At 44.6% G+C, this 25,649-nt stretch overlaps 1 protein-coding gene across 2 annotated transcripts in view; it reads right to left on the reverse strand.

The window, feature by feature from the left end:
- LOC137351758 (SH2 domain-containing adapter protein F-like) overlaps positions 1-25,649 on the reverse strand; it is a 262,888-nt gene that overhangs the window by 38,457 nt on the left and 198,782 nt on the right. For both annotated transcript variants that reach the window (XM_068016564.1, XM_068016563.1), the window contains exon 6: positions 20,765-20,884. In XM_068016564.1, the coding sequence (XP_067872665.1) occupies positions 20,765-20,884 (120 nt within the window). The remainder of the gene's footprint in view (positions 1-20,764; positions 20,885-25,649) is intronic.

A 25,649-nucleotide genomic window follows, 5' to 3' on the forward strand; every position in this document is an offset into this window, starting at 1 on the left:
AGTTCCAGACCCCCACCACCATCTGGGTGGAAAAGATTTTCCTCATATCCCCTCTAATCTTTCTACCAATCACTTTAAATCTATGCCCCCTATTTACTGACCTCTCTGCTAAGGTGAATAGACCCTTCACCTCCACTCTATCCAGGCCCCTCAAAATTTTGTACATTTCAATCAGATAGCCCTCAGCCTTCTTTGTTTCAAGGAGAACAACCCCAGCCTATCCAATCTTTCCCCATAGCTGCATTTTTCCAGTCCTGGCAACATCCTTGTAAATCTCCTCTGTACCCTCTGTGGTGTAATTACATCCTTTCTGTAATGAGGTGACCAGAACTGCACACAGTACACAAGTTGTGGCCTAACCAATGAGTTATACAGTTCCAGCATAACCTCCCTGCTTTTATATTCTATACCTTGGCTAATAAAGGAAAAGGTTCCATATGCTTTCTTAACCAACTTATCGACTTGTCCTGCTACCTTCAGGGATCTGCGGACATTCACTCCAAGGTCCCTCACTTCCTCTACACTTCTCAGCATTTTCTCATCTGTCGTGTATTCCTTTGCCTTGTTGACCTCCCCAAATGCATCACCTCACACTTCTCCAGGTTGAATTCTATTTGCTACTTTCTGTCCATCTGACCAGACCATCAATATCTTCCTGCAGCCGACAGCTATCCACCTTGCTACCTGCCACACGGCCAATCAGTGTGTCGTCTTGATCATGCCCCCTACATTTACGTGCAAATCATTGATATACACCACAAAAAGCAGGGGACCTAGTACTGAGACCTGTGGAACGCCACTAGAAACAGTCTTCCAGTCGCTAAAACACCTGTCTACAATTACCCTTTGTTTCCTGCCACTGAGCCAATTTTGTATCCATCTTGCTGCAATTACCTGGATCCCATGGGATTTTATTTTTTTAACCAGTCTGCCATGTGGGACCTTATCAAAAGCCTTGCTAAAATCCATGTAGACCACATCAACTGCACTACCCTCATCTATCCTCCTTGTTACTTCTTCAAAAAATTCAATCAAGTTGGTCAAACAAGATCTTCCCTTAACTTATCCACGCTGACTATCCTTGATTAACCTGTGCCTTTCTAAGTGACAGGTTATCCTGTGTCTCAGAATAGATTTCAGTAATTTTCCCACTACTGAGGTTAGACTTATTGGCCTATTTGGTCTATCCCTCGCTCCCTTTTTAAACAGAGGTACAACGTCAGCAGTTCTCCAAACCTTCCGCACCACACCTGTATCCAGTAAGGAATGGAAAATGATGGTCGGACCTTCTGCTATTTCCTCTCTTGCTTCTTTAAACAGCCGAGGGTACATTCCATCCGGCCCTGGTGATTTATCAACTTTCAAGGATGCTAATCCCATTAATACTTCCTCTCTTCCTATGTTTATCACATCCAATACTTCACATTCCTCCTCCTGAACTACAATATCTGCATCATCCACCTCTTTCGTGAAGACAGACACAAAGTATTCATTAAGAACCATACCAACATCTTCTGCTCCGACACATAGGTTACCTTTTTGGTCTTTTTTGGGTCCTACTCTCTCCTCAGTTATCCTCTTACTCTTAATGTATTGATAAAACATCTTTGGGTTCACCTTGATTTTGTTTGCCAATATTCTTTCATGCCCTTTCTTAGCTTTCCTAATTGCCTTTTTGATTTCACCCCTCCAATTTCTATACTCCTCTTGGCTTTCTGAAGTATTGAGTTCTCGGTGTCGGACATAAGCTTTCCTTTTCTGCTTTATCTTATCCTATAAGCTCCTTGACATCTATGGGGCTCTAGATTTGGCCGTCTCACCCTTTTTCTTTGTGGGAACATGTTTACTCTGAACCCCTTGAATCTCCCCTTTGAATACCTCCCACTGCCCTGACACTGATTTACATTCAACAAAGAACAAAGAACAGTACAGCACAGGAACAAGCCATTTGGCCCTCCAAGCCTGTGCCGATCTTGATGCCTGCCTAAACTAAAACCTTCTGCACTTCCGGGGACCGTAACCCTCTATTCCCATCCTATTCATGTATTTGTCAAGATGCCTCTTAAACGTCGCTATCGTACCTGCTTGCCCCACCTCCCCTGGCAGCAAGTTCCAGGCACTCACCACCCTCTGTGTAAAGAACTTGCCTCGCACATCCCCTCTAAACTTTGCCCCTCTCACCTTAAACCAATGTCCCTCAGTAACTGACTCTTCCACCCTTGGAAAAAGCTTCTGACTATCCACTCTGTCCATGCCGCTCATAACTTTGTAAACCTCTATCGTGTCGCCCCTCCACCTCCGTCATTCCAGTGAAAACAATCGAGTTTATCCAACCTCTCCTCATAGCTAATGCCCTCCAGACCAGGCAACATCCTGGTAAAGCTCTTCTGTACCCTCTCCAAAGCCTCCACATCCTTCTGGTAGTGTGGCGACCAGAATTGCACGCAATATTCTAAGTGTGGCCGAACTAAAGTTCTGTACAGCTGCAGCATGACTTGCCAATTTTTATTCTCTATGCCCCGACCGGTGAAGGCAAGCATGCCATATGCCTTCTTGACTACCTTATCCACCTATGTTGCCACTTTCAGTAACCTGTGGACCTGTACGCCCGGATCTCTCTGCCTGTCAATACTCCTAAGGGTTCTGCCATTTACTGTATACTTCCCACCTGCATTAGACCTTCCAAAATGCATTACCTCACATTTGTCCGGATTAAACTCCATCTGCCATTTCTCCGCCCAAGTCTCCAACCGATCTATATCCTGCTGTATCCTCTGACAATCCTCATCACTGTCCGCAACTCCACCAACCTTTGTTTCGTCCGCAAACTTACTGATCAGACCAGCTACATTTTCCTCCAAATCATTTATATATACTACAAACAGCAAAGGTCCCAGCACTGATCCCTGCGGAACATCACTAGTCACATCCCTCCGTTCAGAAAAGCACCCTTCCACTGCTACCCTCTGTCTTCTATGACAGAGCCAGTTCTGTATCCATCTTGCCAGCTCACCTCTGATCCCGTGTGACTTCACCTTTTGTACCAGTCTGCCATGAGGGACCTTGTCAAAGGCTTTACTGAAGTCCAGATAGATAACATCCACTGCCCTTCCTTCATCAATCATCTTCGTCACTTCCTCAAAAAACTCAATCAAATTAGTGAGACACGACCTCCCCTTCACAAAACCATGCTGCCTCTCGCTAATAAGTTCATTTGTTTCCAAATGGGAGTAAATCCTGTCCCGAAGAATCCTCTCTAATAATTTCCCTACCACTGACGTAAGGCTCTGGATTATCCTTGCTACCCTTCTTAAACAAAGGACCAACATTGGCTATTCTCCAGTCCTCTGGGACCTCACCTGTAGCCAATGAGGATGTAAAGATTTCTGTCAAGGCCCCAGCAATTTCTTCCCTTGCCTCCCTCAGTATTCTGGGGTAGATCCCATCAGGCCCTGGGGACTTATCTTTAATGCTTTGCAAGACACCCAATACCTCCTCCTTTTTGATAATGAGATGACTGAGACGATCTACACTCCCTTCCCTAGGCTCATCATCCACCAAGTCCTTCTCTTTGGTGAATACTGATGCAAAGTACTCATTTAGTACCTCGCCCATTTCCTCTGGCTCCACACATAGATTCCCTTCTCTGTCCTTGAGTGGGCCAACCCTTTCCCTAGTTACCCACTTGCTCTTTATATACGTATAAAAAGCCTTGGGATTTTCCTTAATCCTGTTTGCCAATGACTTTTCATGACCCCTTTTAGCCCTCCTGACTCCTTGCTTAAGTTCCTTCTTACTGTCTTTATATTCCTCAAGGGATTCGTCCGTTCCTAGCCTTCCAGCCCTTACGAATGCTTCCTTTTTCTTTTTGACTCAATATCCCGCATTATCCAAGGTTCCCAAAACTTGCCAAACTTATCCTTCTTCCTCACAGGAAAATGCCGGTCCTGGATTCTAATCAACTGACGTTTGAAAGACTCCCACATGTCAGATGTTGATTTACCCTCAAACAGCCACCCCCAATCTAAATTCTGTAGTTCCTGCCTAATATTGTTATAATTAGCCTTCCCCCAATTTAGCACCTTCACCCGAGGACTACTCTTATCCTTATCCACAAGTACCTTAAAACTTATGGAATTATGGTCACTGTTCCCGAAATGCTCCCCTACTGAAACTTTGACCACCTGGCCGGGCTCATTCCCCAATACCAGGTCCAGTATGGCCCCATCCCTAGTTGGACTATCTACATATTGTTTCAAGAAGCCTCCTGGATGCTCCTTACAAATTCTGCCCCATCCAAGACCCTCGCACTAAGTGAGTCCCAGTCAATATAGGGGAAGTTAAAATTACCCACCACTACAACCCTGTTGCTTTTACATCTTTCCAAAATCTGTCTACATATCTGCTCCTCTACCTCCCGCTGGTTGTTGGGAGGCCTGTAGAAAACCCCCAAAATCGTGACTGCACCCTTCCTATTCCTGAGCTCCACCCATATTGCCTCGCTGCATGACCCCTCCGAGGTGTCCTCCCGCAGTACAGCTGTGATATTCTCCTTAACCAGTAATGCAACTCCCCCACCCCTTTTACATCCCCCCTCTATCCCGCCTGAGCTTCTAAATCCTGGAACATTTAGCTGCCAATCCTGTCCTTCCCTCAACCTCAACTCTGTAATAGCAACAACATCATAGTTCCAAGTACTAATCCAAGCTCTAAGTTCATCTGCCTTACCTGTTATACTTCTCGCATTGAAACAAATGCACTTCAGACCACCAGTCCCGCTGTGCTCCGCAACATCTCCCTGCCTGCTCTTCCTCTTAGTCTTACTGGCCTTATTTACTAGTTCCCCCTCATTTATTTCACTTGCTGTCCTACTGCTCTGGTTCCCACCCCCCTGCCACACTAGTTTAAACCCTCCCGAGTGACGCTAGCAAACCTCGCAGCCAGGATATTTGTGCCCCTCCAGTTTAGATGCAACCCGTCCTTCTTGTACAGGTCCCATCTATCCCTGAAGAGATCCCAATGGCCCAGATATCTGAAACCCTCCCTTCTACACCAGCTGTTCAGCCACGTGTTTAGCTGCACTATCTTCCTATTTCTAGCCTCACTGGCACGTGGCACAGGGAGTAATCCCGAGATTACAACCCGAGAGGTCCTGTCTTTTAACTTTCTACCTAACTCCCTAAACTCCTCCTGCAGGACCTCGTCACTCTTCCTGCCTATGTCGTTGGTACCGATGTGTACCACAACCTCTGGCTGTTCACCCTGCCCCTTCAGAATGCCCCCTGTCCGTTCAGAGACATCCTTGACCCTGGCACCAGGGAGGCAACATACCATCCTGGAGTCTCTTTCACGCCCACAGAAGCGCCTATCTGTGCCCCTGACTATAGAGTCCCCTATAACTATTGCTCTTCTGCGCTTTGTCCCTCCCTGCTGAACAACAGTGCCAGCTGTGGTGCCACTGCTCTGGCTGCTGCTGTTTTCCCCTGATAGGCCATCCCCCACAACAGTATCCAAAACGGTATACTTGTTAGAGAGGGGGATAGCCACAGGGGATTCCTGCACTGACTGCCTTCCTCTTCTAGTGGTCACCCATCTATCTGCCTGCACCTTGGGTGTAACCACTTCTCTAAAACTCCTGTCTATGATGCTTTGTGCCACCTGCATGCTCCTAAGTGCATCCAACCGATCCATGCGGTCTGTGAGGAGCTGCAACTGGGTACACTTTCTGCAGATGTAGTCGACGGAACGCTGGAAGCGTCACGGTCCTCCCACATCTCACAGGTGAAGCACTTCACCCCTCTACCTGACATTTCTAGCACTAATTAATAAATTAATTTAAAATAAATAAATAAATACTTATTAAATCCTTACTAAATTGTTATAATTAACTATATGGTCCCTAGAGCAAGATGCCTACTATAAATATTAAATGCTAACTAAATACAGTAATCTTCTTCCTCTGGTTTAGTTACTCTACTTATTAATTAGTTAATTAAGGTTTTAATCAATTTTTATCAATGTTTTATTTCCAAATTCAGTAAAAATTCCCGACCAGCCAATCAGGTCACAGCTTTCCTGTGATATCACTTTCAGTGTTTTTTTTACCAGAGGTACGTTTTTTATACTTACCGGTCTGGAACTCCGCCCTCCAAGTCTTCTCCCTGGATGCAGGCCACAAAACCCCAAGGTAAGTTTTTTATACTTACCGGTCCGGAACTCTGCCCTCCGAGTCTTCTCCCAGTCAGCTGTGCTCTTTGGAAGCTCTCAGCTCCCCTCACTCTGAGGACAGGTAGGAAATGAAAGGAGCTCCTCACTCCCTCCTCACTGAACATCCTCAGTTACCAAACTTCCACTGTAGCACTCTAATGCAACCCAAGTCAGCACTCCAATGCAAACAAAGTCAGCACTGTAAGATGGCTCACTTTTATACTGACTCACTCTGGCCCCCTGAAAACTGGTTTAAGCCAATTCTCTAATTAACAAAGTGCAGCTGCAAGCAGAGCCTGAGTGAACCCTGTTTAAACCTGATCTAAAACTCACCTTCTCCAACCCTAACAGCAACTGTCAAATTAATCTCCTAAATAAAAGACAGATTAGATTTAAGATAATATTAACCCTTAATTATCCTCAGTTACCAAACTTCCACTATAGCACTCTAATACAACCCAAGTCAGCACTCCAGTGCAAACTCAAGTTCAAGTAGCTGGTTCCAGTCCACTTTCACTAAATCACTCCTCAGTTTAGTAAAGTTGGCCTTGCCCCAGTTGAGAACTCTAACTCCTGCTCTGTCTCTGTCCTTTTCCATAATTATGTTAAAATTGACTGAATTATGATCACTACCACCAAAATGCTCTCCCACTGCCAGTCCTTCCACCTGCCCATCTTCATTTCCTAAAAGTCTAAAACTGCGCCCTCTCTTGTTGGACTTGCTACATACTGGCCAAAAAAGTTCTCCTGAATGCACCTCAAGAATTCTGCTCCCTAAATTCCTTTCACACTAAAACTATCCCAGTTAATATTGGGGTAGTTAAAATCCCCTACTATTATTGCCCAATTGTTCTTGCACTTCTCAGAGATTTGCCTACATATCTGCTCTTCTATCTCCCTCTGACTGTTTGGGGGTCTATAGTACACTCCAGCAGTATGATTGTCCCTTTTTTGTTCCTTAGCTCAATCCATATGGTCTTATTTGATGAACCTTCCAATATATCATCCCTCCTCACAGCTGTAACAGCGTCCTTGACCAAAATTGCCACTCACCCTCCTTTCTTATCCCCCTCCCTACCGCGCCTGAAAACCCTGTAACTGGGAACGTTGAGCTGCCATTCCTGTCCCTCTTAAAGTCATGTTTCTGTAATAGCTGTAATATGATACTGCCACATGGATCATCCACGCTTGGGCCGCATTGCCTCTGGTATCTCTGCTGGAATCTGACTGACCTCTCGACCTCTCGCTGCAGCAATTCCCATGGTGCTGGCAAAACCAAAGGCACATCACGAGCCTGCAGGTGCATCCTTGTGCCCCATGACATCCTTACTCATCGTCTTGGGAAGGCGCCTGTCTCTCCGTCCGCTACGGAGTATCTGCCGTGAGACCGTGCCAGCTCCATGGCCTCGTCCTCCATCGGGCTCAGTACATGGAGATATAGCAGTCTACCGCCGGTCTTTGCTCACGCTCTGCGAATGTGTGCTATCTTCTCCTGCAGCCTGCAGACACAAAGATGAATGTTGTTGGTCTCCCAGTGGCGCCAAGCCCAAGACGTATGCTGGTGACAGTCCAGCGCTCAATGATGGGGGCACACAGATGCCTCCTGCATGCAGCCTCTTTCCAGGGATTTTGTGGGATCTTCAATGACAGATGAGAGCCTTTCAGCACCATTTAGCCATGCCACAATCAGTGTGTCTTTACACCCTGACCCTTTTCCCATGACTGATTGGCACTTCCTTTCCATCCAACTCACCCTCCCGCGCTGACACATGCAAGGCCCAAAAGGTCAAGGGTTTACGAGGTGCTCACTTCAGTGGCCCGGATGAGGTCATTGAGCCCTTGCAGTGCTGAGTCCAGGCCCTTAGTGTGGCCCCACAGCTGTTGAGCTTCTCCGTTATCTCCAGGCAGGCTTGCTTGGTCAGGCAGGCTGGCTGGTTGTCTCATCCCATCCCTGGGAAAGAGGATCTACAGTCTTTTCCTTGTAGCTTGCAGAAGAACCTGGAGGAAGGCATCGATAATCTGTGATGCCATCCAGGGTCTTCCTTCTGCCATGGTGTGTTTCCTCTCTTCCTTGAAGAAATCCTCGCAGTTGAAAATCATATATCAGGGCTGGCAGTCCTTTAAATATGGTGCCAGTACCTACCACAGTGTCAGCTGATGTTGCAGTCACTGTCCTCTTAATTAGATGGCCCCACGCCTCATTACACTTAATTGGCCAGCCACTGCTTGATTGCTCATGACCCAAATGGAAGCTGCACCCACTTCCCATCCCAAGACCTGCAGCTTCCGAGCAAAATCCAGCCCTGTATTCCTGTTAACAAATAGATAGGCAAGTGATGAAAGGGTTTTCTATACTACTTTGTTTTTAATAGATCTGTCTTGACTGCAATGGCTTGCAGCAATTCAACCAGGAACGCAGTATGGATTTTTGTTCCGTCTGCCCATCTATCTTCACACAATCAGACAAAGAAAAATATAGATATAACAGAAGCAGCCGGTCAGTTCCAAGTAATGTGACTGAGCTCCTACAGGCTGAACTGAAAACCATTTTTATTTTAATTTGAAGCGTTACAGTGCAGAGGGCAAGCTGGAATTAAAACAATACCTCTGGAAATTCCACTCGGCTGGAATTCACACAGTTGTGATAGGCTAGGTAGGGGTTTGAATGTAGAGTGGATCTCGGACCTCCTGGCTTTCTGCCCCATGTCACCTAACTTACAAATTCTAACCAGGGGTTGGGATAGGGATACTAACTCTGGTTGGACATATCCCTGGAAGTTTCATCACATGGTCACCTCTCCAATTGCCTCACCCAGTCAAGCAGCCTTTCGTCACCATCTCGAATATTTTTATATAAAAGTTTTCAAGGAAACTTTGTTTTCTTTAATGAAATAAAAGCAAAATGCTGCAAGATGCTGGAAATCTGAAATAAAAACAAAAAGTGCTGTAAAATACTCAGCAGGTCTGGCAGCATCTGTGGAGAGAGAGGCAAAGTTAACGTTTCAGGTCAGTGAAGAAAGGTCACAGACCTGAAACGCTAACTTTGCTTCTCTCTCCACAGATGCTGCCAGACCTGCTGAGTATTTTACAGCACTTTTTGTATTTATTATTTGTTTTCTTTAATGTGAATCTGATGTTTCTCTTGCGCACAGCTGTGTCCGCGAGATTAATTAAATATTGGAGATTCCAATCCTGGAGGGTTAACAACCTTAGCAGGGAGGGGGTTGGTTGACCCAGAAGTACTTTGGACACATGTTAGGCTCCCCTGGGAATTCCTACTATTACACGTCTCTGCTGTCCAGCAGATCCCACACTGTCTAAGAACACGCCTGGGTTCTGTTGCGGGCCTACAAAACATGCTGGCCTGAGCCTTCTGTGGGACAAAATATGCTTTACTGATCTCCACCTTTGGCTGATAGGCTTGCAGGATTTCCCCTCCTGGAGTGGCCAGGTGCTGCTCCAAGATTTTGGTGCCACAATGGGCAATTCTGTTGTGCCTCGACAGGGGCATAATGGCCATGTGGGAAATCAGGAGAATTCCTAAGTGTTCCACAGAATGGTCGCATAATGCAATACTATTGGACCTCTTCTTTTCTTTTGAGAATTCCTTGACCTTTCAGGGTCTTTCACTGCCTGTACCTCTGGAGTTCATGGGTCATCCTTCCTGATTATTCCAATGACCCCCTTCCCTGTGATTTCCAATGGGCTCCTAGTGAGGCCAAAGTGGCAGTAAGAGGCACGAAGTTCAGTTCGACTGAGTCCTGCAAGACAGAGTGTGGGAATATGGTGCAGCGAGGGAGAAGGTGCTGTTCTGGTTGTTTACTGAACAAGCAGTGATCTGAGCGAGGGAGCCGGAGACAGTGTGACCTGAGAGCTGAAGCTCAGAGGCATTAATTAGTTGAGCAGGTAGGTGATTGGTTTGTGAGCTATAGGGCTTTTTACCCTTTCTAAACTGGGCAATAATTTGGAGTGGGAGGGGTTGTAGGATCCAGTTGTGGTGGTCTATATGGGTACCAATGACATAGGTAGGACTAAGGGGTTCTGCTGAGAGCGTATGAGTAGCCAGGACAAAATTAAAAAGCAGAACCACAAAGGTAATAATCTCTGATTACTACCTGAGCCACAAGCAAATTGGCATAGGGTAAATAAGATCAGAGAGTTGATTGTGTGGTTCAAAGATTGGTGAGGGAGAAATGGATTCTGATTCATGAGGCACAGGCACCAGTAATGGGGAAACAGGGAGATGTATTATTGAGATGGCCTTCACTTAAATCGCACTTGGACCTGGCAAATCATATAACTAGGGCTGTAGAGAGGACTTTAATAGGGAGGAAAAGGTGAGGGGTAATTTGGAAAGTTAACGAGCAAAGACAGGCAATCGAGTAGGGGAGCGATACAGGTAATGATAACCAGAGTATGACAGGAAGGGACAGTGCATACAAACATAACAGTATACCAGCAAATAAGGCCAGAGTAAGGAAAGATGGTAAAAAGACTGAGTTAAAGGCTCTTTATCAGAATGCACACAGCATTCGTAACAGTATGGATGAATTGATAGTACAAATAGAAATAAATGGGTTGTAAGGTTACCAAGGCTTGAAACTAAATATTCAAGGGTATTTGACCTTGTGTAAGCATCAGAAGAAAGGAAAAGGAGGTGGGGTAGCTCTGTTAATAAAGGATGATTAGTACAGTAGTGAGAAATGATCTTGGTTCAGAAGATCAAGATGTAGAATCAGTTTGGGTGGAGATAAGAAATAACAAAGGAAAGAAGTCACTGGGGGAGTAGTTTAGGCCTCCTAACAGTCGCTATTCTGTTGGATAAAATATAACTCAAGAAATAATGGGGGCTTGTAGGAAAGGTACTGCAAAAATTGTGGGCGATTTTAATCTTCATATAGATCAGACTAATCAGATTGGCAAAGAAAGCCTGGAGGATGAGTTCATAGAGTCTATTAGGGACAATTTCTTGGAACAATATGTTCTGGAACCAACCTAGGAACAGACTATTTTAGACATGGTAATGTGTAATGCGACAGGATTAATAAATGATCTCATAGTAAAGGATCCTCCAGGCAAGAGTGATCATAACATGATAGAATTTCACATTCAGTTTGAAGGTGAGAAGTTTGGGTTGGAAACTAGTGTCTTAGACTTAAATAAAGGCAATTACAAAGGTACATGGGTATGAAAACAGAGTTGGCTAAAGTGGACTGGGAAAATAAGTTAAAAGGTAAAATAATAGAGAAACAGTGGCTGACATTTAAGGAGATATTTCATAACTCTCAACAAAGATATATTTCATTGAGAAAGAAAAGCTCTATGAGAAGGATGCACCATCTGTGGATAACTATGCAAGTTAAGGATGGTGTTAAATTGAAAGAAAAGGCGTAGGGTACTGCAAAGCTTAGTGGTAGGCCAGAAGAATGGGAAAATTTTAAAAACAAGCAGAAGATGACTAAAAAAGAGGGAGAAATTAGAGTATGAGAGTAAACTAGCAACAAATATAAAAACAGACAATAAAAGCTTCTACAGGTATATAAAAAGGAAGAGAGTAGCTAAAGTAAGTGTTGGTCCCTTAGAAGATGAGACTAGGGGAATTAATAATGGGAAACAAGGAAATGGCAGAGACTTTGAACAAGTATTTTATATCTGTCTTCCCAGTAGAAGATACAAAAAGCATCCCAAGAATAGCAGAAAATCAAGAGGCAGAAGGAAGGGATGAACTTAAAACAATCACCATTACGAGAGTAAAAGTGTTAGGAGAACTATTGGGACTAAAGGCTGTCAAGTCCCCCTGGACCTGATGGTCTGCATCCTAGAGTCTTAAAAGAAGTGACTGCAGAGATAGTGGTTGCATTGGTTGTAATCTTCCAAAATTCCCTAGATTCTGAAAAGGTCCCAACAGATTGGAAAACCGCAAATATAACACCTTGATTCAAGAAAGGGGGGCGACAGAAAGCAGGAAACTATAGGCCAGTTAGTCTAACATCTGTCATAGGGAAAATGCTAGAATCCATTATTAAGTAGAAGGACATTTAGTAAATCATAATGCAATCAGGCCAGTCAACATGGTTTTATGAAAGGGAAATCGTGTTTGACAACTTTATTACAGTTCTTTATGGATGTAACAAGGGGAACCAATAGGTGCAGTGTATTTGGATTTCCAAAATGGCATTTGATAAGATGCCACATAAAAGGTTACCACACAAGATAAGAGCTCATGGTATTGGAGGTAATATATTAGCATGGATTCATTATAAGCACCAACTCCCATGGGCTACCTTGACTACATTTCCTCACACCCAGTTTCCTATAAGGACTCCATCCCATTCTCCCAGTTTCTCCACCTCTAACATATCCGTTCTGATGATGCAACCTTCCAACAACAACGCTTCTGACATGTCTTCCTTTTTCCTCAACTGAGGATTTTCCCCCACTGGGGCATTTTCAGGTTTGCAAACTGTAAGTAGTGGAGTGTCACAAGGATCAGTGCTGGGCCCTCAAATATTTATGATCTATATTATTAACTTGACGAAGGGACCGTGTGTATTCCAGCCAAGTTTGTGAATGATACAAAAATAAGTAGGAAAGAAAGTTGTGAGGAGGACACAAAGGGCTGGATTTTGTGCTGGAGGTGGGGCTCCCAGTGCCGGGCTGAAAAGCGGGGTGTGGGGGGGGGGGGGGGGGTGGGGGAGCCCCACTTCTACCGTCCCCCAGCTGCCCCCACCTGGAGCGATCCTTTGGTCTTTTCTTGTCAAAGTTTTAGGAGGCAGGATCCCTGTCCCTTTAAAGAATTTAAAGGGATCCCACCTTCAAGAGCTGCCGGCCAATCACGGGGCCAGCAGCTCAACAGTATCGGCAGCAGGAGCGGTGGCCACTGCCGGTACTGCAGAGGACTTGGACCTATGCTGGAACCCTGGAGAAAAGGTAGATGAAGCGGGGTTGCTGGGGCCAGTCCAGAAGGCCCTGCGGTGGGGTGGGGGGGTGGTCTTGCCGTCCATGGGGAGGGGGTCCCAAGGACTGAATTGGTTCTTGGTGGGGGTCCTCCGTGGACCACAAATTGCCCACAAGGGAGGGTCGTCTCCAAGCCCACACGGAGGGTGCCTCATGTTACTAGGTGTGCCCCCCCCCCCACCCCGCCGCTGGTAAGATCCCAGTGGCAGTGGAAAGAGGCCCTTAAGAGCCACTTAAGGGCCTCAATTTGCCTCTAGGTGGGAAGGCCGTCGTTGGCCTATCCTGTCCCTGGGAAGATCTCTGGGCGATGGGCAGGTGAAAGGCCCTCCATCCTGCCACCTCCTGTGCCACCCACCGCGATTCTCCTTGCTTCCAGCTTCCGATCCTGCCTCGGGGGTGGGGGTGGGGCCTGTAAAATCCCTGCCAAAGTATCTGCAGAGGGATTTAGATAGGTTAAGTGAGTGGGAAAAAATTTGGCAGATGAAGTATAATGTGGGAAAATGTGCGGTTGTCCACTTTGGTAGGAAGAATAGAAAATCAGAATATTATTTGCGTGGACAGAGACTGAAGAATGCTGCGGGACAGAGGGATCTGGGTGTCCTTGTACATGAATCGTAAAAAATATTAGCATGCAGGTACAGCAAGTAATTAGGAAGGCAAATGAAATGTTCACATTTATTGCAAGGGGGATGGAGTATAAAACTAGGGAAGTCTTGCTACAGCTGTTCAGGGCATTGGTGAGACCGCACCTAGAGTACTATGCACAGTTTTGGTCTCCTTACTTAAGGAGGCATATACTTGCATTGAAAACAGTTCAGAGTAGGTTCACTGGGCTGACTCCTGGGATGAAGAGGTTGTCTTATGAAAAAAGATTGAGCAGGTTTGGCCTATACTCATTGGAATTTAGAAGAATGAGAGATGATCTTTTGAAACATATAAGATTTTGAGGATATTTGAGAGGGTAGTTGCTGAGAGGATGTTTCCCCTTGTGGGGGAATCTGGAACTAGAGAGTCTCCCATTTAAGACAGAGATGAGGAGGAATTTGTTCCCTCAGAGGGCATTAATCTTTGGAATTCTCTTCCCCAGACAGCAGTAGAGACTGCGTCATTGAATATATTCAAGGCTGTATTAGACAGAAGTTTGCTCTACAAGGGAGTCAAGGGTTATGGTAGCAGGCAAGAAAATGGAGTTAAGGCCACAATCAGATCATCCATCATCGCTTCCCTGCACTGAATCTACCCCCATGCCCCGTCTATTGCACTCACCCCATGCTAAATCCAAATGAACCAGTCCAAACCATTTCTCAGCGCCAGTACTAACTCTATGCACACATAGAGCAAGAATGTTTATTGAAAAAAAAGGGAGAAGGTACTGACCAGATCCAATCTAATGTTCGGTTTTTCTCCATATAAAAACTGGAACCTCCTGTTCTCGCACCAGTGTTATTTCTTGTCTGCCACCTAATCATTCTATTTTTTTTCTCCCTGACAATTTTGCCTGGCTCTGTTCCTGTGATATCTCCTGCTGGTGACAAAAGGTCATCAACCTGAGGCGTTAACCCTACCACCTTCTCTCCACAGCTCCTGCCAGACCTGCTAAGTATTTCTGCTGTTTCCTGGTTTTATTTTATCGGGATGTTTCTGGCTCTGTGTTCTTACCAAAGAGCCTCCAGCATCTGAAGCTTAGCTGGAAATTCAGGTGCACTGTGCTCAATTTTCTGACTATTAATTTAAAAAGTGGTTGGACAATCAACCATGCGTTTCAGATGCGTGCTGCCTGTGGATGAGCCAGGCCAGGACTGTAAAGTCCAAAAATTAACCTGCGTTGCAAAATATAACTTTTTCAATACTTCAAACATTTTTATAGTCAATTGAAAAAATCCAGTAAACAAAATTTTAAGAAGAGTTTGGATGAATGTTATGCTTGCTGCGATGAGCTGTGCCAATGATTGGGGACTTTGCTACTCAGTTTCGATATTCCTTCAATTCCAGGTCAGGTACAGTGTGGGCTAGAGAGAGAGAGAGTAAAGCTCCCTTTACAATGCCTTAAAATTTTTCGTTGCAGCAGCACCCTCCACCTCACCCCACCCCCGTTCCCATGATGTCACAAGGTCTCATTCAAATCTGGAGCTGATGTGACGCCATGCCTGTAAAGCTCTCTCAAGATGTAAGTTCAGAAAATGCTTAAAGTACTGGAAGTGGCCAGAGGACTTGCGGGGGGCGCAGTCGAGCCTGCAACCATGAAATCCGGTGTTGCGTTGAGACTCGCCACATTTTCTAAGGTGCCATGGCGGCTGAGGTGCACTGGGCACTGTTGGTCCTGGAAGAACGGTCCTCTCTTGTAGTGTTCCCGCATCACAACATGGCCCAGTGCTGGCAGCCTCGGGCTGGGGTTGAAAATATGCCAGTTCACCCAGTGCTGATGTCACACCCTCCAAAGGAGAGGCAGATTCAGCCTTTAGCTTGCTCCATGTCCATACTTTACCTAATGCACTTAAGTACAAAAGTGGCATCAATGATGCATGTAAGTGGATTGCAAACAGAATCAATGTGTGCTAACGGCTCAATAACAGGCAGGTAAGGTGAGCATAACTTACTTTGCACTGTGCTGAAGACACCAGTAAGCCACTCACCTACATTCGCAGCTCAGGTCTGGGCAGAGACATATAAAAGGGAGGTGCCCACATACATTACTGGTACCTCAGTCACCCTTACCTTTTAAAACTACTTATCAGGGCAAGTCAGGGAGCCTGATGTTTTTGTGTGAGAGCCTCCCTGATATGATGACAGAGAATTCTGTTTCTGCTGGGATTGGTCACCCTCCTGAATTGTCTGGGAGTCTCATTAATCTCACAGGTCCTGCTGACAGCAAACCCAGGAATAAAGTACAGCTTGTGCTTTGCATTTGCAGTTCACAGCTGTGGTTTGTGCCTGTGTGCCTGTGGTAACATGTGGCCTGCTGATTCTCGGAACTTTTCGCACCACAGCTGCTGGTGTGAAAGCACAAGGAAAGATACGCAACTACCGTGTAATTTGCTAGTGTCACCTGGTGAAAGTTGATGTCCTCAAACCTCTAGCAATACTTCCATGCAGAGTTGCCACATACGCATTCCCCAGCCCCTTCCGGCAACAGTTACTGGCTAACTTGTTAAATAGATCATTTAGTAATAGAAATTTACAGCACAGAAAGCAGCCATTTGACCCACTGTGTCTACACTGGCCAAAAAAGAGCTATCCAGCTTATCCCACTTTCCAGCTTTTGGTCCATAATCTTGTAGGATATGGCACGTCAATTGTATATCGAAATAATTTTAAAATGTGATGAGGATTTCTGCTTCTACCACCCTTTCAGTCAGTGAGTTCCACCACCACCCTCTGGATGAAAAATATTTACCTTCAACTCCTCTCTAATTCTTCTGCCATGTACTTTAAATCTATGCCCCCGGTTATTGGCCTCTCTGCTAAGGGAAATGGGTCCTTCCTATCCACTCTATCTCAGCCTCTTTTGGTTTTACCCACCTGAACTAAATCTTCCTTCAGCCTCCTCAGTTTCAAAGAAAACAATCCCAGCCTATTGAATCTTTCCTCATAGCTAAAATTCTCCAGTCCTGGCAGCATCCTAGTAAATCTCCTCCATAGCCTCTCTAGTGTAATCACATCCTTCCTGTAATGTGGTGACCAGAAGTGTATGCAGTACTCGAGCTGTGGCCAAACTGGTGTTTTATACTGTTCTAGCATAACCTCCCTGTTCTTATATTCTATGCCTCAGCTAATAAAGGAAAGTATCCTGTATGCCTTCTTAACCACCTTATCTACTTGTCCTGTTACCTTCAGGGATCAGTGGACATGCACTCTAAGGTGTCTCGGTTCTCTACACTTCTCAGTATCCTACCATTTATTGTGTATTCCCTCTCCACAAATGCATTACCTCACACTTCTCTGGATTGAATTTGATTTGCCAATTTTCTGCCCACTTGACACATTCCTGCAGTCTACAGCTTTCTTCCTATCAATCACATGGCCAATTTTTTATCATCCGCAAACTTCTTAATCATGCCCCCTACATATAAGTCTAAATCATTGATATATACCATGAAAATCAAGGGATCTACTACTGAGCCCTGTGGAATCCCACTGGAAACAGCCTCTCAGTCACAAAAACACCCACCGACCATTACCCTAGCTTTCCACCACTGAGCCAATTTTGGATCCAACTTGCCACTTTCCCTTGGATCCCATGAGCTTTTACTTTTCTGATTTGTGGGTCTATCCCTTTCATTTTTATAAACAATGGTACAATGTTAGCAGTCCTCTAGGCCTCCAGCACCATGCCTGCAACCAGAGAGGATTGGAAAATGATGGCCAAAGCCTTCACTATTTCCTCCCTTGCTTCTTTTAACAGTCTGGGATACCTTTCATCCGGCCCTGGTGATTTATCTACTTTCCAAGGTCATAAACCCCTTAATATTTACTCTCTCACTATTGATTATCCCATCTAATATTTCACACTCCACCTCCTTAACCACAGTGTCTGCATTGCCCCTCACTTTTGTGAAGACATATGCAAAATATTCATTAAGAACCATGTCCACGTCTTCCACCTCCACACACAGGCTCCCTTTTTGGTCCCTAATCAGCCCTACTCTTTCCTTAGTTAGCCTCTTGCTCTTTATGTATTTATAAAACATCTTTGGGTTTTCCTTGAGTTTCCTTGCCAATATTTTTTCATGTCCTCTCCTTGCTTTCCTAATTTTGTTTCAAATTTCACTCCTACACTTGGTATACTTCTCTAGACTTTGAGCAATATTGAGCTCTCAGTGCCTGACATACATTTCCATTTTTGCCTTATCGTACCCTGTATGCTCTTTAACCAGAGGATTTGAGATTTGGGATTCCCACCCATTTTCCATACAAGAACATATTTGTTCTGAACCCTTACTATCTCCCACTGCTGTGACACAGGTTTATTTTCACATAGTTATTTTCAGTTCACTTTTGCTAAATCGCATCTCAGTTTAGTAAAGTTGACTTTTCCCCAACTGAGAACTTGTATTCGAGTCTATCTTTGTCCTTTTCTACAATTATGTTAAATGTAACTAAATTATGATCGCTACCAACAAAATACTCTCCCACTGATATCCTTTCCACATGCCCTGTTTTATTCCATCAAACCAAGTCCAGAACTGCCCCTTCTCTTGTTGGGCTTGCTACATACTGGCTAATAACTTTCTGCTGAATGCATTTCAAGAATTCTGCACCCTCTATACCTTTTATAACTATTCTATCCCAGTTGATATTAGGGTAGTTGAAATCCCCAGTATTACTGCCCTATTGTTTTTGCACTTCTCAGAAATGTGCCTGCATATTTGCTCTTCTATCTCCCTCTGACTGTTTGGGGGTCTATAGTACACTCTCAGCAGTGTGATTGCCCCTTTTTTGTTCTTCAGTTCAACCCAAAAGGCCACATTTGATGATCCGTCTCGTATAATCATCCCTCCTCACAGCTGTAATTATTTCTTTAACCAATATTACGAACCCCCCTCTTTTTTTTAATCCTCCTCTCTATCTCATCTGAAAACCCTGCAGCCAGGAATGCTGAGCTGCCATTCCTGCCCTTCTTTAAGCTATAGAGTCATAGAGAGATACAGCACTGAAACAGTTTGTGCCAACCATCAACCACCCATTTATACTAATCCGACATTAATCCCATATTCCCTACCACATCCCCACCTTCCCTCAATTCTCCTACCACCTACCTACACTAGGGGCAATTTACAATGGCCAATTTACCTATCAACCTGCAAGTCTTTGGCTGTGGGAGGAAACTGGAGCACCCGGCAGAAACCCACGTGGTCACAGGGAGAACTTGCAAACTCCGCACAGGCAGTACCAGAACTGAACCCGGGTCGCTGGAGCTGTGAGGCTGCGGTGCTAACCACTGCGCCAATGTTTTACTAATAGCTATAATATCATACTTCCAAGTGTCTATCTGTGCCCTCCAGGTCATTTGCCTTATTCACCAAACCCCTTGCATTGAAGTATATACCATTAAGCACTGCCAAACTCCTTTGATAACTGATCGAACTGCAATTGATTGACAACAATTAAGGAACACTGCTCATTCAAACAGAACAAAACAAGGACCTATGCTAAAATAGCCCAGCAAGAAAGAGGTACATTATGTAGATGTTGGCAACTGTGTGATAAGGCAGACAAGTGTAAATGGACTGCTGTGTACAAAGCATTTCAGTGAGTTCAGGTACCTAATTTAATCCACAGACTCACAAAGGGAGCTGCTGCTGACAGTTACTGTAATTACCAATTCGGATAGCCATTTTATCCCTATTCAATGTCTAACAGGCCTCTCTTAATTGCCAATAACCCATTTATAATGGAACGAAGACGTGCTGATTACACTGCTGCTATGAGCAACCACGTTGATCTCCTTATCAGATGATAACATGCACTGCATGTCAGAAAGGGCATCCGTTTTGTTAACGGTTGCCACAGCAACTTGGACGGCAGGGCTCCTTGCGATTCTAAGACAGGCTGCCATGTGTGTCAGAATATCGGGCTGAGCTCATCAGGGAAAACGACAGGTTTGCAACCAGTGAAGTGGAAACATAAAAGAAAGAGCTGGGGTCACCAAGGGAATCCAAAATAGGAATGCTGTCTTCTCTTGGAGTAGTGTGCACAGAGACATCCAGTGTCATTGTGCTGCTGTGTAATCTCGGCCAGGCAGACACGGTGCCATCACCCAACTTCACCGTTAAATCCTTGTCCAAATTGAAATTTTGTACAAATCTGATCACGTGACAAAGGAATACCATACAGAGAAAGCAACAACTCCAGGACTACGGCAGTTCACTTGGAGAGCAAAGGGAAGGGAATGGGAAGTGGGGAGAGAGAGGAGGGGAGAGAATGGGAGGGAAGGAGAGAAGATGATGAGAGAGCAAAGGCAACAGGAGAGGTGAGATGGAATGGTCGGAGAGCTGAGGATATAGCAAAGAGGAGGGGAGGAGAAGAGGCAACTGGAGGGGAAGAGGGGTGAGATGAGGAGAGGGGAAGAAAGGAGAGGGGATAAGAAAAAGGAGGAAAGAAAAATGGGTGAGAAGAAAGTGCAGGAAAGATGAGGAAGGGAGAGGGAGAGAAGAGGAAAGAAGAGAGGATGGGTGCGAGGGGAGGCAGGAGTGTCGGAGGCTGGGGTGGAAGCAGGGGAGGGGAAATGGGAGGGCAGGGGGAAGAGGGAGTGGGGAAGAGGGAGGGGAAGGGGGGAAGGGAGAAAGAGGGAGGAGAATGGGGGAAGAGGGGGGGAATGGGGAGAGGGTAGGGGAGGAGGGAATGGGGAGGGGGAAAGAACGAGAAGGGGAAAGGAGGAGGGGAAGTGGGGAAAGAGGGAGGGGAAGGGGAGGGGGAAAGGGGGAGGGGGAGAGGGAGAAGAGGAAAAAATAAAGGGAAAGGAGCAGCAGAGAACTCACTCCTGGTATATAACAGGGCATGCGTTAATTAACCTGATTTCTTCCTCAACCAGGAAAAAACAGTTGCTTTGAAAAGACACATTTTGTGGTCGCTCCCCCAAAGGCCATACATTAGGGCTTACCTCAGTGACAGGGAGTAGTCATTCCGGCTGGTCTCACTGTTCCGCACCAGGTAACTGCACTCCTTACACAGCATTAGCAAATTCTCAGCATCTGCTCGGCTGATAGCACCATGGAACCACCTGACAGAGAGAGAGGGAAAAAAACAAGATTGAGAGAGCAAGAGAGAATGAGTGTGAAAGTTAGAGCGAGAGCACAATCAGGTGAGATCGGAGACAGAGCGAGAGAGAGGAGCAACAGGAGCAGAGCAGGGAAAAATCGAAAAGTGACATCAGAGTGATGTCACAATCATCCAGGGAAACAATCAGAGCAGGGAAACAGAGAGCCGCCGGGGTGAGTTTACAGGTAAGCTTTTAACTTAATTTAATTTAAATCAAACATAGCATCAAACATCACAGGCAAGCAGTCTGGTGATTGGTTTGGGAAGAAGCTACCTATTTGGTGAGTATCTGGGAAGTGATTAAGGTCCACTCTAATCCTAACGTTTAAAATAGTAAAGGAACTAGTGATAAGCTTAATAAAATATTTATAAAAAAATAAATAATTGAATAAAATAATTAAGTAGTTAATTAAGACACATTAAGGATGGCAGGACAGACGATGTGTCATGGCTGCAGTAAGTGTTTGCGGCTCTAAGAGCTTCGGCTCAGAGTCATTAAACTGGAGTCATTAAGCTGCAGACACTGCGACACATCAGGGAGGGTGAAAGTTACCTGGACATTTTGTACCAGGAGGTGGTCACACCCCTTAGGATAGGGTCTTCTGATTTGGTCAGTGGTCAGGGACAGTAGAATGTGGCTGCAGCTGAGGCAGGTAAGGGGACCCAGAGGGCAGGAGTGCAGGAGCCTCAGCCTTTGCGATTGTCCAACAGGTTTGAAGTTCTTTCAACTTGTTTGGATGAGTGTGGGGGCTGCAGGGTGGATGAGCAACCTGACTAGAGCACCATTGTACAGAAAGCCATTCAAGTGGAGGGAGAAAAAAGGAATGTAGTAGTAATAGGGAACAGTATAGTTAGGGGGATTGACACTGTTCTCTGCAGCAAAAAGCGAGAGTCCAGACAGCTGTGTTGCCTGCCCAGTGCCATGGTTCGGGACATTTGCTCAGGGCTGGAGAGGAACTTACAGTGGGAGGGGGCAGATCCAGTTGTCGTGGTCCATGTAGGTACCAACAGCATAGGCAGGACAAGGAAAGAGTTTCTGCATAGTCAGTATGAGGAACTAGGCGGCAAATTAAGAAGCAGAACCTCAAAGGTAATAATCTCTGGATTATTATCTGTGCCATGTGAAAATTGGCATAGGGCAAATAAGATTAGAGAAATTAATGTGTGGCTCATAGACTGGTGTGGTAGAAATGGGTTCTGGTTCGTGGGGCACTGGCACCAGTACTGGGGAAAGTGGTGGCTGTACCGTTGGGACGGTCTACACCTGAACTGTGCTGGGGCTGGTGTTCTAGTGAACCGCATAAGTAGAGAAGTAGAGAGGATTTTAAACTGAATAATGGGGGCAAGGGATCAAATTTGGGAAGATATGGTAAATCAAAGAGTAGAGACAAGGCAAGAGAGAAAGGTATTAATATGGGAAATGATAAACAGTGATAGGAAGGGACAGAGCATATAAACCCAAGAGTAAATCAACAGATAAGGATAAAGGTCACAAAAATAATAAAAGAACAAAACTAAAGGCTCTGTATCTGAATGCATATAGCATTCAAAACAAAACAGATGAACTCAGTGCGCAAATGGAAATAAATAAGTACGATCTGATAGCCATTACAGAGACATGGCTGCAGGATGACATGGATTGGGACCTGAATATTGAAGGGTACATGGCATTTAGGAAGGACAGGAGGCTAGGAAAATTTGGAGGGGTAGCTCTGTTAATTAATGATGGTATTAGCACAATAGAAAGGGATAACCTAAGTTCAGGAGACCAGGATATAGAAGCAGTTTGGGTAGAGATGAGAAATCATAAAGGCAAGAAGCCACTTGTGGGAGTGGTGTGTACAGGCCCCCTATCATTAACCACACTGTAGGACAGGGTATAAAGGAAGAAATAATGGCAGCTTGTCAGAAAGGTACACTGATAATTATGGGGGATTTTAACCTACATATAGACTGGAAAAATCAGATGGGCAGAGGTAGCCCCAGTGAGGAGTACATAGAATGTTTTTAGGTTAATTTCTTGGAACAATATGTTCTGGAGCCAACCAGAGAGCAGGCTACACCAGACCTGGTATTGTGCAACGAGATAGGATTAATTAATGATCTCATAGTTAAGGTGCCCCGAGGTACCAGCGATCATAATATGATTAGATTTTACATTCAGTTTGAGGGAGAGAAGAGTGGGTCCAAGACTAGTATTTTAAACTTAAATAAGGGCAATTATGAGGGCATGAAAGCAGAGCTAGCTAAAATGAACTGGCAAATCAGATTACGGGATAGGTCAATAGAGATGCCGTGGCAGACATTTAAGGGGATATTTCAGAATACACAGAATAGATACATTTCAATGAGAAAGAAAAATTCCAAAGGTGGGACCCGCCATCCGTGGTTAACTAAAACAGTTAAAGATAGTATCAAAGCCTATAATTGTGCAAAGATGGGAGGCAGGTCAGGATTGGACAGAGCATAAAAAACAGCAAAGAATGACTAAAAGATTGATAAGGAAGGTAAAATTAGAGTACAAGACAAAGCTAGCTAGAGATATGAAGACAGATAGTAAATTTCTATAGATATTTAAAAAAGAAAAGAGTTAACAAAGTGAGCGCTGGTCCTACAGAAAGTGAGTCTGGGGAATTAATAATGGATAATAAGGAGATGGCAGATGAACTGAACAGATATTTTGCATTGGTCTTCACTCCAGAGCATACAAGTAACATCCCAGTATTAGCTGTAAGTCAGGAAATATAAGGAAGGGAGGAACTCAAGAAAATTACAATCATCAGGGAAGTGGGACTGAACAAATTGCTGGAGCTGCAGGCTGACAAGTCCCCGGGTCCTGATGGATATCCTCCTAGGATGTTAAAAGAAGTGGCTAGTGAGTTAATTGATGCGTTAGTTTTAATTTTCCAAAATTCCCTAGGCTCAGGGAAGGTTCCATTGGATTGGAAAATAGTAAATGTAACTCCTTTATTCAAAAAGGGAGGGAGACAGAAAGCAGGAAATGACAGGCCAGTTAGCTTAACATCTGTCTTAAGGAAAATGCTAGAAGCTATTATTAAAGACGTTATAGCAGGGCATTTAGAAACATTAAAGGTAATCAGGCAGAGTTAACATGGTTTTGTGAAAGAGAAATCATGTTTAACCAATTTATTGGATTTCTTTCAGAGAGTTACATGTGCTGTGGAGAAAGGGGAACCGGTGGTCATATTATACTTAGATTTCCAGAAGGCATTTGATAAAGTGCCACATCAAAGGTTATTGCAGAAAATAAAAGTTCATGGTGTAGAGGACAACATTTTAGCATGGATAGAAGATTGGCTAGCTAATAGGAAACAGAGAGTAGGCATAAATGGGTCATTTTCTGGTTGTAACGAGTGGTGTGCCACAGGGATCTGTGCTGGGGCCTCAACATTTTACAATTTATATAAATGACATAGATGAAGGGACCGAAGGTATGGTTGCTAAATTTGCTGATGACACAAAGATAGGTAGGAAAGTAACTTGTGAAGAGGACATAAGGGGGCTACAAAGGGATGTAGAAAGGTTAAGTGAGTGGGCAAAGACCTGGCAAAGGAGTATAATGTGGGAAAGTGTGAAATTGTCCATTTTGGCAGGAAGAATGAAAAAGAAGCATATTATCCAAATGGTGAGAGATTGCAGAGCTCTGAGATGCAGAAGGATCTGGGTGTCCTAGTGCATGAATTGCAAAGGTTAGTATACACGTCCAACACGTAATTCAGAAAGCTAATAGAATGTTATCGTTTATCATGAGGGGAATTGAACACAAAAGTAGGGAGGTTATGCTTCAGCTATACAGGGCATTGGTGAGACCACATCTGGAGTACTGTGTACAGTTATGGTCTCCTTATTTAAGGAAGGATGTAAATGCGTTGGAGGCAGTACAGAGAAGGTTTACTAGACTAATACCTGGAATGGGTGGGCTGTCTTACGAGGAAAGATTGGACAGGATAGGCTTGAATCCACTGGAATTTAGAAGAGTAAGAGGTGACATGATTGAAACATATAAGATCCATAGGGGTCATGACAGGGTGGGTGTGGAAAGGATGTTTCCTCTTGTGGGAGAATCTAGAACTAGGGGTCACTGTTTAAAAATAAGGGGTCGCCCATTTAAGACAGAGATGAGGAGAAATTCTTTCTCTCAGAGGGTTGCGAGTCTTTGGAATTCTCTTTCTCAAAAGGCAGCGGAAGCAGAATCTTTGAATATTTTGAAGGCAGAGATAGATAGATTCTTGATAAGCAATGGGGTGGAAGCTTATCGGGGATAGGTGGAAATGTGGAGTAATCAGTTCAGCCATGAACTTACTGAATGGCAGGGCAGGCTCGAAGGGCTGAGTGGGCTACTCCTGCTCCTAATTTGTATGTTCGTATGAGATACAATACGAGAAAGAGCAAGAAAGTGTGAGAGAAGGAGTCAAAGGATAATGGATGATATGAGTGAGAGAGATAATGGAGGATGTGAGCGAGAGAGATGATGGATGCAGTAGAGTGAACGGCAGCCTAATAAAGGGTGAGAGTGAGTGTGTTTAATACAGTGAATGTCATTTTCCATATTCCATGGGAATTCTTCTGGTGTCCTGGCTAACATTTATCCCTCAAACAACATCATTAAAAACAGATTATTTGGTCATTTATCTCATTGCCAGTTGTGGGACCTTGCTGTACGTAAATTGGCTGTTGGATTCCTTACATTACACTGGTTGTGAAGT

This window comes from Heterodontus francisci, chromosome 36, assembly GCF_036365525.1.
Source record: "Heterodontus francisci isolate sHetFra1 chromosome 36, sHetFra1.hap1, whole genome shotgun sequence".
In the NCBI taxonomy this organism is placed as follows: Eukaryota; Metazoa; Chordata; class Chondrichthyes; order Heterodontiformes; family Heterodontidae; genus Heterodontus; species Heterodontus francisci.